The following is a 13,579-nucleotide window of genomic DNA, read 5'->3' as shown; positions in this document are numbered from 1 at the left end:
GGAGAACAATAGTTGTGTTTAATCTTTTCCTTCCAGGACGAAGGGGAGGAGGACGCCATGTCAGAACCCTGCTACTAGAGCCTGTATGTGGCTCTGAGTTTCAGGGTCACTGACATTGATAAGACACCTGCGTCTCAGGACTCGGAGAAGAAACGGCTGCTGGACTTGGCGGGGAATTTGCGCGGGGTTTTACTGAGCGGGAAGAGACTTTTCAAATGAGGGGGAGGGTATATAAAGGATGGTTGGCCGGAGTCTCCCATTCTTGGCTTTTCGGATGTTTATGTTTCCTGCAGTAAAGTTTCTGGTGATATCACAGAGAGTCTCGTGTGTTCATTCAGGAGCGGCTGTGGTGAGCTGACAGAATCACATTGTGGTTTTATTTTTAAAGGACCTTGTTTTCAGTAACTCACTCTTCATGTAATTTGGCAGCCATCAGGAAAAAAACAGAAGGAACTCATTTTGTTGCTATGACTGACCTGGAATACATTTCCCTTTTATCGGGACAGAAAACAGGCAAGACACTGGCTCTTTTGTCAGCCTGCAAACACAGCTGAAAGTGAAATCTTAGTAAGGAGCGGCAGGAGCCATGATTGGCGACTGTTTCCATATCCATGCTGATGTTCTTATGGGGGCTGACAAAAGCTATTCTGTGGTCGAGTCTAAGGATTTGACTACACTTGCAAAGAAACCTGGACTCACCTTGATTAGGAAAGTTGGCTGCCCCCATATGCACAGTAGCTTCCTCTGAGTATTCCTGTGAGGTTTTAGCTTTAAATTGACTTTGTCACACTTTATTTATTTGTTTACAATATTTATATTCCGTCTTTCTCACCCCGAAGGGGACTCAGGGCGGATCACAATGTACATATACATGGCAAACATTCAATGCCATTAGACATATGACATACAGACACAGAGGCAATTTAACATTTTCCAGCTTCCGGCTTCATGTGGGTATGCCAAAGGGGAGCTGCTGCTTCATCATCCACCTGTGACACTGAGTCCTTAATGGAATACTTCCTCATTCTTCCGCACACTGATGGACGATTTTTATGTTGTCATAAATTAGTTAAATTTCCCTCCCCATATAAGCGGTATCTAAATTTCCTACTTGATAGATGCAACTATCTTTCAGGTTGCTTAGTTCAACAACTTGGGCAACGTCGGAGATACCCTGGAGTTTGCTGTAAATTCCATAGTATCTCGCAACTTCAGAAGATGGGTTGTTGTGCATTTTCCGGACTGTATGGCCATGTTCCAGTTGAGTCTGTTGTCCAGACTCAACTTCAGTAGAGTCTGGACAACAGAATTGGGTCCAATTAAGACTCACACATATTCCAGACTGGTACCATTAGCATTTCCCTGCGTTTATCAGGGAAAGAGGATGGATTATGCCCATATTGCTGCTGCTGCTACTACTTGCCACCTATGGAGCTCTGCCTGAGCTCCTGGTGATCATGGATGCCTCTACTGACACCAGAACTGGGAGCATGCATGGACCATCTGAACAATGGCCTGGCACATACCTGTAGAATTCAGGGGCTGCTTCAGGACATATTTACAGTGGGCTAAATGGCCATTGGGAGTTTGCCTCCATTCTCAATTCAAGTGGTGTTGTAGACCTATAAAGTCCTAAACAACTTGGAGGCAAGATAAGTGAAAGACTGCCTCCTCCCATATTAGAAATTAGAGGAGACCCTGTGGTGTATACCTACACCTTGTGAAGTAGGTTGATTGGTTCATTTGGTTAGTTTTGATGCAGTAGAATTGCCCGTTCTTAAGATGAAGTTTTCCATTGTGCCTCTAACTTTTAGGCATTCCTCCTTCCAGAAAAGTAGAAATCAAAGGTTTCAGAGTTCCTCTGTATGTGGGTATTTGTTATCCTTTCACACCTGAAAAATAAATGCTGGGGCATTTAAGTCCGCCCTCTGCAAACGTGTGGCTATTAGCAAATCCCAGCACAAGTTCTTGATGTACCGTAAGTGAGAATAGATAGGCAATCAGCAACTACTCTGCTTACGTCACAGTAGCTTTGGAACCAAAATTTGTTTCCTGTCCTTGCTATCAGGTTATTGACATGTCCATAAAACTGAATTGACTTGGATCTGCATATCTCTGCTCCTTTGTTGTTGACCTGTCAATATGAAGCCGACTGCACCCGTAGTTGGTTTAGCCGTATTATCTTGATTCCTGCTGAGTTATTTGAATTGCAAGGTCAAAAGGGAGCAAAGTTCATTTTGCAGGCTTGGCTTCCATTCTCTTCTGAAGTTTTTTAAAAAGCATTTCCTATCAACATTTACAGAAGAGAAAGGCTTCATGAGGAAATCAACACAGGAAAACCGATTCCATGTAACCACCCTACCATTTATATTTCCTTTGGCATCCACAGCAGTTCTGGCTCTAGGCCCTTGAATTTTTGGATCCTAAAGAACTGAAATTGGAGTCTTGTTTGTTGGGAATAAAGTAACTTCCACCAAAAGAATCTCAAGTAGCTGGATCAGGAAGCCATCTACTTGAACTCTAAGAGCTTTTGTGTAAGTCAGCACCATGCAAATATGCGGTTGGCTAGCATTTCCTGGTATAAACTGAATGGTGTTCGCAAATATGTCCAGCAAATATGGTCAGCTCGTAGTTAGCAAATATGGGTAGCCCATGAACAACCACATGTTTGGGATATACTGATTGAGCTCCCTCGACATCCAATATTGCTTCTCAATGGTGTCTCTCACTGTAGCCATAATAATAATAATAATAATAATAATAATAATAATAATAATAATAATAATAACTTTATTTTTATACCCTGCCCCATCTCCCCGAAGGGACCCGGGGCGGCTCACATGGGGCCTTGCCTGATACAACAATCCAGTATCAATCACAAAGCCATAACACAATTAACCCAATAAAAACATCAACATCAGTAAAAACAATCATTAAAATGAACATGAATCATGCAATATTAAAATCAGGGGACTAAATTCATAGATCCCAGGGCAAAGTGCAGAAAATACCAAAATGGAGAGAGGTAATTTCACAGTTAAAATGGACAATAAAGTGCAGTGTAATAATGGTAAAGCATCAGGGATGGGGCAATTATAGAATGGGCAGACAGGTCAATCCAACAACAATTAAATGTCAAAGGCCTTTTGAAAGAGCCAGGTTTTTAAGCTCCTTTTAGCAGAAATCCTTTTAGCAGAAATCCTGTAAAAAGTGTAAAATACTTCCCTGTACAGTAGTAAACCACTTCACCTCTAGATACAGCTCAACCAAAATCACTGCTGAAATCTAGACCTATGTGCATCTGCCATCATAAAGCAAGCTTTGCTTCAAGCTCTATTTGATTTGATATCTGAAAGACTAATGCACCCATATGATTGACTAGTAAGAGTGTGATATTGTTGGCTAGGAGTGAGATCTCCTTGTGCTAGGGGGGCTTTAGAGTGTTTGGGTAGGACTGATAAGGTGAAGATAGATCTCCTTGTGCTGGGGGGGGGGGCTTTAGAGTGTTTGGCTTTCAGAGAAGCAATAAGCACACCCTGTGGTTTACAAAGATCACAACTGTGGCACTGATCAGCTTCCATGGGTCATGAGGTATTGTCAGGGGTGATCCAACCGCGAGGCGAATTAGGCACTTGCCTGTGGTGCCATCGTCCCGGGGGTGCCGTTGAGGCCCCTGGGAGGATGGTGCCACCCCTGCCTCCTTCTCCTTTGGGCCTTCTGGCGCCCGCACTGGGCCTTCTGGCGCCTGCGCTGGGCTTTCCAGCACCTGCGCTTGGCCTTCCAGTGCCCGCGCTGGGCCTTCCGGCCGGCGTGGGCCCACCTTCCGGGCCTTCAGAGATTGTGAGGTCTGTGGGAACTTGGAAGGTAGGTAAGTGGGGTTTATATATCTGTAGAAGGTCCAGGGTCGGAGAAAGAACTCTTCTTTGAAGCAGGTGTGAGTGTTGTAATTAATCACCTTGATTAGCATTTAATGGCCCTGTAGCTTCAAGGTCTGGCTTCTTCTTGCCTGGGAGAATCTTTTTTTGGGAGGTGTTAGCTGTCCCTAATTGTTTACTGTCTGGATTTCCCCAGTTTTCAGAGTGTTGTTCTTTATTTATTGTCCTGATTTCAGGGGTTTTTTTTAATACCGGGGGCCAGATTCCCTTTCGGTGGCCTTTTAATTATCTGTCTTGATATTCTGGGTTATATGGCTGTGTGGAAGGACCCTCAGGGCTCTTCCACACAGCCATATAACCCAGAATATCAAGGCAGAATAACCCACAATATCTGCTTTGAACTGGGTTATAAGTCCACACTGCCCTATATCCCTGTTCAATGTTTGGTGCTAAATTCGCAAATATAGTAATTCCTACATAACATTACCATGTATTGAACTGCTTTTTCTGTTGATTTGTTGTAAAACATGATGTTTTGGTGCTTGATTTGTAAAATCTTAATGTAATTTGATGTTTAATAGGCTTTTCCTTAATCCCTCCTTATTATCCAACATTTTTGCTTATCCAACACTTTTATTTTTCAGTGATTGGCTTTGGGAGGGGGCGCCAAAATTCTGTTCGCCTACACTTGAAAAATACCTAGGGCCAGCCCTGGGTATTGTTGGCATTCATTTTTACCTATAGGCTAATTTTGCTCACTCACAGATAGGGAAAAAAAACTGCAGAAGAATTGCCAGATTACTGTCTGGGGTCAGAGAAGTTTAACATCCTAGTTTTTCTCTCCTCCCATGTTTACCCGTGTCTTAACAACCATTAATGCAAACTGTCTTCAAAATAGTTTGTATTCAGTTAACTCAACAAAAGGAAAAGGAGGGAAGGGATCGGATTCTTGCCTTTCCCAGTAGCCTCAGTAGACTCAGGCAAAAACAAACTGCTCCAGCCTTGCCTTGTTTGCATGTTCTTCCTATGACTTTGCCATCTTACTCAAATTCACCCTAGTTTTCACCTATGAAATGTTAGGGGTTATGGGAAGGCTTTCCACCTTCCTAAGAAACTAGTCACTTGACCTATTTTACTTTATTTTGCTGGACCTCTCCAATTCTTAGACTCACTAACTGATGTTGATTACTGTATTATGCCGTTTCTGGCTAACCTTTTTGGACACTTGGCACATTTCTATCATCCTCTGTGACTGTTGTATCTTTCTATCGCCAAAGGAAGGAAATTGCTTTGCTGGCAGATTCAGCAGCACACAATTTTCCTCCGAACCAGCACGTGCTATGGGGATGGCTAAACACTTCGGGATGCGGGATAGTCATGCCAAAAATAATATTGGTTTCTTTTAAGTTATTGCATTTGTGGGGGATCAAGAAATGAAACATGGGGGGGGGGGTTAAAGCCCTTTTACATGGTCACCAGGAGGCACCATGACTCAAGACTTCCATAATAATAAACAATTAAGCTCTGCTTGAGCAGCATGCGGTGACATATCAGGGTGAAACAGACGAAAATATTTTTATTAAAATACTGGCTTTTGATTCTCTCTTCTGGAAACACTTGCAGAATGATTTGCAACACTATTTAAAATGTATATATATTCTACAATAATAAAAAAGGAAAAGGAAAAGAAGAGAACAAATACTGTACACGAACTCATATCTGAAAATCACTGTTTTATCTTTTCACCCCAATCTCCTCCAAACAGCTAAATAATATCAAAATTGACTTCCCTTACCACAAAGGCATCTGTTTAACTCTACAGTAAACTTCTCACTACTGCTTGACTATCATTTGAACTTCTGCTGAGAAAATCACACACACACACACACACACACGTATCTATAAGCAGTCTTTAAATCCCACTGGGTTTTGTAATTCTTTCTTTTTTATATATGATAAAACGCTTCCTGGACAGTTTGTCAATTTCTGTCATTTCAGCAGTCTTCGAAATCCATTATTTTCTTGAGAAGTTAGTACTCTTCCATTAAGCCTCCACAGTTCAAGCTCATAATAGTAGTAAATTGTGGAAATTGTAGGCCAGCATCCCATCCAGATGATTTTTAAAGTAAGGTATAAATAGATTGGTTTTAGTATATATTGACATCATGTGCTGATGTTATTGTTTTCCAACTGGTGTTTGCATATCCAATTTGTTCTTGTATTTACAATTTGCTATAGTTACCCATCTCAATCCATAATGAGAAATATATAAGAAATCATAGTACACTATGATCTCTGTACCCGCAAGACTGATACATGCAGTTTTATCTACCTAATCATACAAAATATATCTTCTCTTCTAGGTATTTCTCAGTCTTCCATGCAATTCTGTGGTATTCTTCAGCTGGACACTACCATAAAGCAGTGTTTCCCAAACTCTAGTTTCTAGGCGTTTGGGACTTCATCTCCCAGAATCCCCACTCATTGGCCAAGGCAGCTGTGGCTTCTGGGCATAGAAGTCCAGAATACTTGGAGGTCTAGACTTTGGGAATCATTGCCATAGAGTCAAGCTGGTAAATTACGAAATGTCTATGTCTTCCAGTGGCATCTATGGCATTTTCTGTTCAAGTTCACATCATTAGGGTTCGCTATTATTCATGGCTTTCAACTTCCATGTGAATAAGGGGGTTGAGTAATAATAGTAGTAGTAGTTGTTGTTGTTTTTGCTTTTGTTCTCACAAAGAAGGGTTAACTCCAATTTACACTTCTATACGTTGTTTAGGTTGGCATTTTTCCCCCCATTCTTCAATAACCATACATCCTTGAGGATTCCCTGATTTGCTCATTCGTTGGTCATTCATTTGCTGTTGATGTATAGGGCGGATCAGAGAAGTGTCTGGCTATTTCCCCATAATCAAATGCAAAATAATGACACCCACTCAACCTAACCCACTTAAAGCTGTTGTGAAGATATAGTGCAGGATATGTGATGTGGGGTAATAGGGAAGATAATGAATTGCTTCCAAGAGACTATCTTTTGGAGATATCCTTCAGAGTCCTCCAAAGTGGAAATCTAATTATACTTCTTTTGGCTAAGACAACAGATCTCTTCTACCAGTCCCACACATCCTCTCTTCCTTCCCAGGGAATGGCCTTTACCCTTGAAGAGAGGCTCCAGCTGGGAATTCACGGCTTGCTTCCTCCTTGCTTCTTGAGCCAAGATGTTCAAGTCTTCCGTGTCCTGAAAAGCTACGAGACCAAATCCAGTGATCTGGACAAGTAAGCAGATGTGAGCCAGGTGTTTTTTCTAAAATGTAAACCTGCTACTAGAGTAATTCAGGATAAACTGCCTGCTTCTGCTTGACTTTGTTGTCTGCACCTTATGTTGCTTGTGGTAATAGAGAAATGTGCAGAACTTACAATATGTTAATGTCGTCATCATATCATAATAGATATGGATGGAAGTGAGAGGAGACATCGACACAGGGTTCAACAATTTCTAGTTTAGCCACTTATTCCTTATACTTACTCCCAGCCCAGATGTATGCTTTTGTGATATAAGTCCAACACCATTCTGCCACGCAGATATACACAATCAAAGCACTCCTGATAAATGGCCATCTAGCCATTGTTGACAAATCCCCAAAAAAAGAGACAACACACCCCTAATTAGCTAATTCCACTGTTCTTCCTAATGTTTCAGTGGAATCTCTTTTTCTACCATTTGAATCCATTGCTCCATGCCCTAGGTTTTGGAGCAGCAGAAAACCAGCTTGCTCCATCTTCAATATGATATTATTTCAAATATTTAAATATAGCTGCCAAGTCCCCTCTCAACCCCTTCTTCTCCAGGTTAAACATACCCAACTCCCTAACCAATTCCTCATACTGTAGGAGTTCATGGTATCCAGATCTTCTACCATTTTGATAGCCCTCCTGTGGACACAGTCCAACTTGTCAATATTCCAAGTGAAATGTGACATAAGCAGGATAGAATAGTACTAATACTTCCCTCAATCAAACATAATCTTCATTAACACTCAATATCCTCAATGAGAATGTTGGGAACCATAAATTGAGGTGGCCAAAGCTTTTTCAAACAATGTAGAGAACCTGCAGAATTGTCAACTCAAGGCATCAGTGGATGCTGTCATATTCCCTCACCTTTTCCCCTACCTTTCCCCAGATATATCATCCTGATGACACTGCAAGACCGGAATGAGAAGCTATTCTACCGAGTTCTCACATCAGACATTGAGAGGTTCATGCCAATTGTATACACTCCTACTGTCGGCTTGGCTTGTCAGCAGTATGGCCTTACTTTCCGAAGGCCTCGGTGAGTTGCTGGAACTATTTTTATCCTTCTTCCCCTAGTCATTCTCCTTCCTCCCCACTCTTGATTACTGACCCTTTAATTGGAGATGAATGTTCATTTTGTAAATTGCTACACATCTATCTGTGGGTGGTCTTCGAAGGGGAAGGACAAAAGTGATCCCTGATCAAATGATACAACTATCAAGAAGCCTGGGGTGGGTGTTTGTTTTCATTTAATGACAAGCTGGGGAGAATTTTGTGCTCCCTGCCCCCTCCCAAGCAGCAGCAAAACAAAAATAGTTTTGTTCAAGCAGAGTGCAGTAAAATCCGCTTAAATTTAACCGCAAAATGCCAGTAAGAATCCTCACATAACCCTCTTTCATTGGCTCTGTTTGTTCCATAGTCTTTACAGTTCTTGTTCTAGGAAAAACTATGGACAAGATCTTGCATCATGAGATTATGATGCATAATTTTCCAAAAGCAGAACTATATAATTCCCGTGATGCTAGTGAAATCCACAGTGGAGCACTTTGCAATATGTCTTGATGTGCAGTGTGTCCCAAATGTGTAATGTGTGCTGATGTGCATGAGGACAGGTTGTGCATAAGGACTAAAGTGCAGCAGCCATAATGTGGTTGCTGTTTGCACAATGATCCCATAGACATACTCTGTTCTTCTTCTGTGTATAGAAGTTTTGCACAACATCACAATTCTCCTTTATGGGAACATAAGATGGTTTACGAAGGTATAAACACCTAACAAAATGCCAACCTGCATTTTTAGAATAATAGTTCCAGCATCAAAAACATTCTGGAAGTGTCTGTCTATAGATTACAATAGTATAGTTAACAGGTGGTTCTAAGACTTGTTTGCAGTCCTTGGCCTATTTTCATGCATCCTTTATCCCAATGGAGGCTGGTGGCTCCAACACCAGGAAGGCAATGAATCTACTCCAAGTTTTAATCCAAACTTCAAATGAGCTATCCAAGGTGCTGATGCTCACACTTAAAATGGCCTCAGCACCTTGAATTGCTCTTGGATAGAAAAACTAGAGCGGATCTGCCATCTCCAGGATATTGGAGGCGTCACCTTTCATACTTCAACCAAAGTTGAAAAACTCTTCGTATCCAGTTGAGTAGGATATTTCCAAAGATGTTCTCCCCTTTCTGCAGCAGCTCAGGAAGCAGGAAGGGGGACAGGAGAAGGAAGGTGGCTCAGAGATAGAAAAGGGGAAAAATGCTAAATTCCATACTTCTGGTCCTGGTCTGTCCATTATCTACTTTCCACCTGCATGCGGATTACCCCAAGCGAGTGTTTGACTCAACAGAAGACAGATTGCATCCTATAGATTACAGCCTGGCAAAGTTCAGAAAAGTTGTTAACCTGAAAAAAGGGGAGTGATTGAGAAAAGACGCAAAGGAAAGCAGAAGGAAAGGGTTATCAAAACTTTTCTTTTTCTAGCCCATTTCAAATCTTACAGGTAGATTCTGTGAATAGTTATTTATAAACTTGGAAATGCATCTAAGTGTGTGATTTTGAATGTACAATCTTCATATCTGAGATAATGATAAACTTTTAGCTGGTACATGTAACTTGAGTGCTCAGCTAGCCGAATGGTCTAAGTACTGGTGCATTGCAAAAATACCCAAGTGTCATTACTGCAAAAAAGCTTGCTATTAGATTGTTCTTTTTGTTTGTTGTACTCATGGTTCATAACAATAGCAATTTTGCTCACAGTTCTATGGAGGAGATTACTCCCACTGTGTTTTATTGTGTCTGCTTTTTCTCCCTTACGTCATCTGGTTCCGAGTAAGACGTGAGTCCACCACCATCACCAGACCAAGCACATTATTTATTCTTTCCTCAAAGCTCAGTTGAACTTGAAGTGCAGAATAATAATAGTAATCAACTGGGGAGACTATTATTCCTAAGCCTTTAAATACCTTTTGCTTTTTTCATCCTTAGATAACTCAAAAACACAAAAGATAACCAAATTTTTAAAAGTTCCCATTCCTCCAGTGTTACAATATTCAGGGATAACCAACCTATGTCAAATGCAGAGTTGCAAATGGCACATTCTTTGTTCATCTTTGATTCTGCTCTGTATGTTTTATTGTAATCCAAATAGTCTTCCTTCCAAGAAGTGACTCCATCATGTCCTTACACCTGATTATATGCAAAATGAATCAAATAATCCATGTGTGGATGTGATCACTGGATTGCTGTGTGTTTTCCAGGCTGCATGGCCATGTTCCAGAAGCATTCTCTCCTGATGTTTCACCCACATCTATGACAGGCACCCTCAGAGGTTGCGAGATCTGTTGGAAACTAGGCAAGGGAGGTTTATACAGTAGAGTCTCACTTATCCAGCCTTTGCTTATCCAACATTCTGTATTATCCAATGCAGTCTGCCTTTTAGTAGGCAATATTCTTCTAGTCAATGTTTTCAATACATTGCGATGTTTTGGTGCTAAATTCGTAAATACAGTAATTACTACATAACATTACCATGTACTGAACTGCTTTTTCTGTCAGTTTGTTGTAAAACAATGTTTTCTTGCTTAATTTGTAAAATCATAACATAATTTGATGTTTAATAGGCTTTTCCTTAATCCCTCCTTATTATCCAACATTTTCACTTATCCAACCATCTGTTGGCCCGTTTATTTTGGATAAGCGAGACTCTACTGTATATCTGTGGAAGGTCCAGGGTGGGAGAAAGAACTCTTATTTGTTTGAGGCAAGTGTGAATGTTGCAATTGGCCACCTTGATTAGCATTGAATAGCCTTGCAGCTTCAAAATCTGGCTGCTTTCAGTCTGGGGGAATCCTTTGCTAGGAAGTGTTAGTTGGCCCTGTCTGAAATTTCCCTTTTTTTATGTTACTCTTTATTTACTGTCCTGATTTTAGAGTTTTTTTAATACTGGTATCCAGATTTTGTTCATTTTCATGGTTTCCTCCTTTCTGTTGAAATTGTCCACATATTTGTGGATATCAATGGCTTCTCTGTGTGGTCTGACGTAGTGGTTGTCAGAGTGGTCCAGCATTTCTGTGTTCTCAAATAATATGCTGTGTCCAGGTTGGTTCATCAAGTGCTCTGCTATGGCTAACTTTTCTGGTTGAGTTATTCTGCAGTGCCTTTCATCTCCTTGATTCCTGTTTGGGCAGTGCTGCATTTGGTGGTCCTTATATAGACTTGTCCACAGCTGCATGGTATATGGTAGACTCCTGCAGAGGAGAGAGGATCCCTCTTGTCTTTCGCTGAACGTAGCATTTGTTGGATTTTCTTAGTGAGTCTGTAGCTAGTTTGTAGGTTGTGTTTCTTCATCAGCTTTCCTATGCGGTCAGTGGTTCCCTTGATGTATTGTAAGAACACTTTTCCGCTGAGTGGATCTTTGTCTTTACCCTCATGGCCAACAAAGGAGTCCCCCAAGCAGGAAGCAATCAGGCTTTGAAACTGCAAGACCATTCAGTGCTGATCAGGGTGGCCAATTGCAACATTCAAACTTGCCTCAGACAAGAGCTCTTTCTCCCACACTGACCTTCCACAGATATATAAACCCACTTGCCTAGTTTCCAACAGACCTCACAACCTCTGAGGATGCCTGCCATAGCTGTGGGTGAATTGTCAGGAGAGAATGCTTCTGGAACATGGCCATGCAGCCCAGAAAACTCACAGCAACCCAAATACCCTGTGTTTGTTTGCTGTATTTTTCTTCCTTTCCTCATCGAATTTTCCTTTTTATTGGTTTTGTTTGTCTGTTGTACTGTAATTGACACCAAATATTTTCAAAATAGTTCTAAGGAAGTTCAGTTAGAGTAGAAAACAAAACCATGTGTGTTTTGAGTGTGTCTGCAGTTCATTAAAGGATATCATTTCATGCATTTTGGAACCATGGAATTGTAGAAAAGCGGCAGAGCTCACAAATGTTACCCCCTGCTGATATAGTCCATTATGAAAGGATACCTGATAGCTGATCATCAAATCTCTCTTCAGAAGGCTTCAACAAGGAGAATCCAGCATTGAGCTATTACTATTGTGATGTAATAGTTGAGCTATTACTATTGTGATGGAGTTCTTTCCAAAACTTAGTTGAAATCTTCTTTCTTTGTCACGTGTACACATTGATTTGGGTCCAACTATGGAAGACATCAGGAAACAAGCTTGCTCCATCTTTTGTAGGACATCCTTTCAGATATTTGAAAAATTGCTATCATATTGCTTCTCAGACATTTCTTTTGCAGGCTAAACATGTCCAGCTGAACAATTTTTCATAAGCCTTGACTTCTAGAACTCTTTAACATCTTGGTTTCATTCTTCTTGTCATGTTCCAGCTTGTCAATAGAATATTCTTTTTTAATGGGCTTTCCAAAACTATACATAGTACTGTAGGTGAGGTCTGACCATAGCAGAATATGAAATCCTATTACTGTATATACTCGAGTATAAGCCTAGTTTTTCAGCCCTTTTTTAAGACTGAAAAAGCCCCCCTCGGCTTATACTCGGGTGAGGGTCCTGGTTGGCTTATATTTGGGTCAGCTTATACTCGAGAATATATGATACATTTATTATTTTTCTCTATTATTATTGGTATTATTACATTTTCTTATTTTTCTCTATTATTGTTGTTACTATTACATTTATTTTATTCTATTTTTTATTATTATTAAGACATTTATTATTTCCCTGATACAGTAGAGTCTCACTTATCCAAGCTAAACGGGATAATAATGAGGCATTAAGGAAAAGCCTATTAAACATCAAATTAGGTTATGATTTTACAAATTAAGCACCAAAACATCATGTTATACAACAAATTTGACAGAAAAAGCAGTTCAATACGCAGTAATGTTATGTTGTAATTACTGTATTTACGAATTTAGCACCAAAATATCACGATATATTGAAAACATTTACTACAAAAATAGCTTGGATAATCCAGAGGCTTGGATAAGTGAGGCTTGGATAAGTGAGACTCTACTGTATTATTATTATTGCATTTATTATTTTAATCTATTTATTATTACTTGTATTATTTTCCTGTATTTTATTATTATTATTATTATTATTATTATTACATGTATTATTTTACTCTATTATTATTAAAAGGATACATATTAAGCACATTGACATTGAAGAAGATGAGAATAATGATTTGATCAGAGTTGGACAGTCTTATTTTAAATTTGAGCTTTATGTAAATATTCAAAAACATTTAACCTACTGATGCCTATTAATGTAATTTTATTGGTATCTATTTTTATTTCTGAAATTTACCACCCTCGGCTTATACTGGAGTCAACTTTTTCCCAGGTTTTTTGTGGTAAAATTAGGTGCCTCGGATTATATTCGGGTCGGCTTATACTCGAGCATATACGGTATTTATTGAG

The 13,579-nt window shown here is 40.0% G+C and overlaps 2 protein-coding genes across 4 annotated transcripts in view; both read left to right on the top strand.

Moving 5' to 3' along the window:
• The window catches only part of grm5 (glutamate metabotropic receptor 5), a 1,174,932-nt gene extending 1,174,622 nt beyond the window's left edge, over positions 1-310 (top strand). The window contains exon 9 of the mRNA XM_062977083.1: positions 37-310. Within this exon, the coding sequence (XP_062833153.1) occupies positions 37-97 (61 nt within the window). The 3' untranslated portion in view covers positions 98-310. The remainder of the gene's footprint in view (positions 1-36) is intronic.
• me3 (malic enzyme 3) overlaps positions 1-13,579 on the top strand; it is a 175,166-nt gene that overhangs the window by 86,258 nt on the left and 75,329 nt on the right. For 2 of the 3 annotated variants that reach the window (XM_062977085.1, XM_008108123.3), the window contains 2 exons: positions 7,021-7,154; positions 8,062-8,211. In XM_062977085.1, coding sequence (XP_062833155.1) covers positions 7,021-7,154; positions 8,062-8,211 — 284 coding nt within the window. Of the gene's footprint in view, positions 1-7,020; positions 7,165-8,061; positions 8,212-13,579 lie in introns of all 3 variants that reach the window. The other variant, XM_016992694.2, reaches the window with a different exon arrangement.

This window comes from Anolis carolinensis, chromosome 3, assembly GCF_035594765.1.
Source record: "Anolis carolinensis isolate JA03-04 chromosome 3, rAnoCar3.1.pri, whole genome shotgun sequence".
Lineage (NCBI taxonomy): Eukaryota > Metazoa > Chordata > Lepidosauria > Squamata > Dactyloidae > Anolis > Anolis carolinensis.
This window is presented reverse-complemented; position numbering and strand designations above follow the sequence as displayed.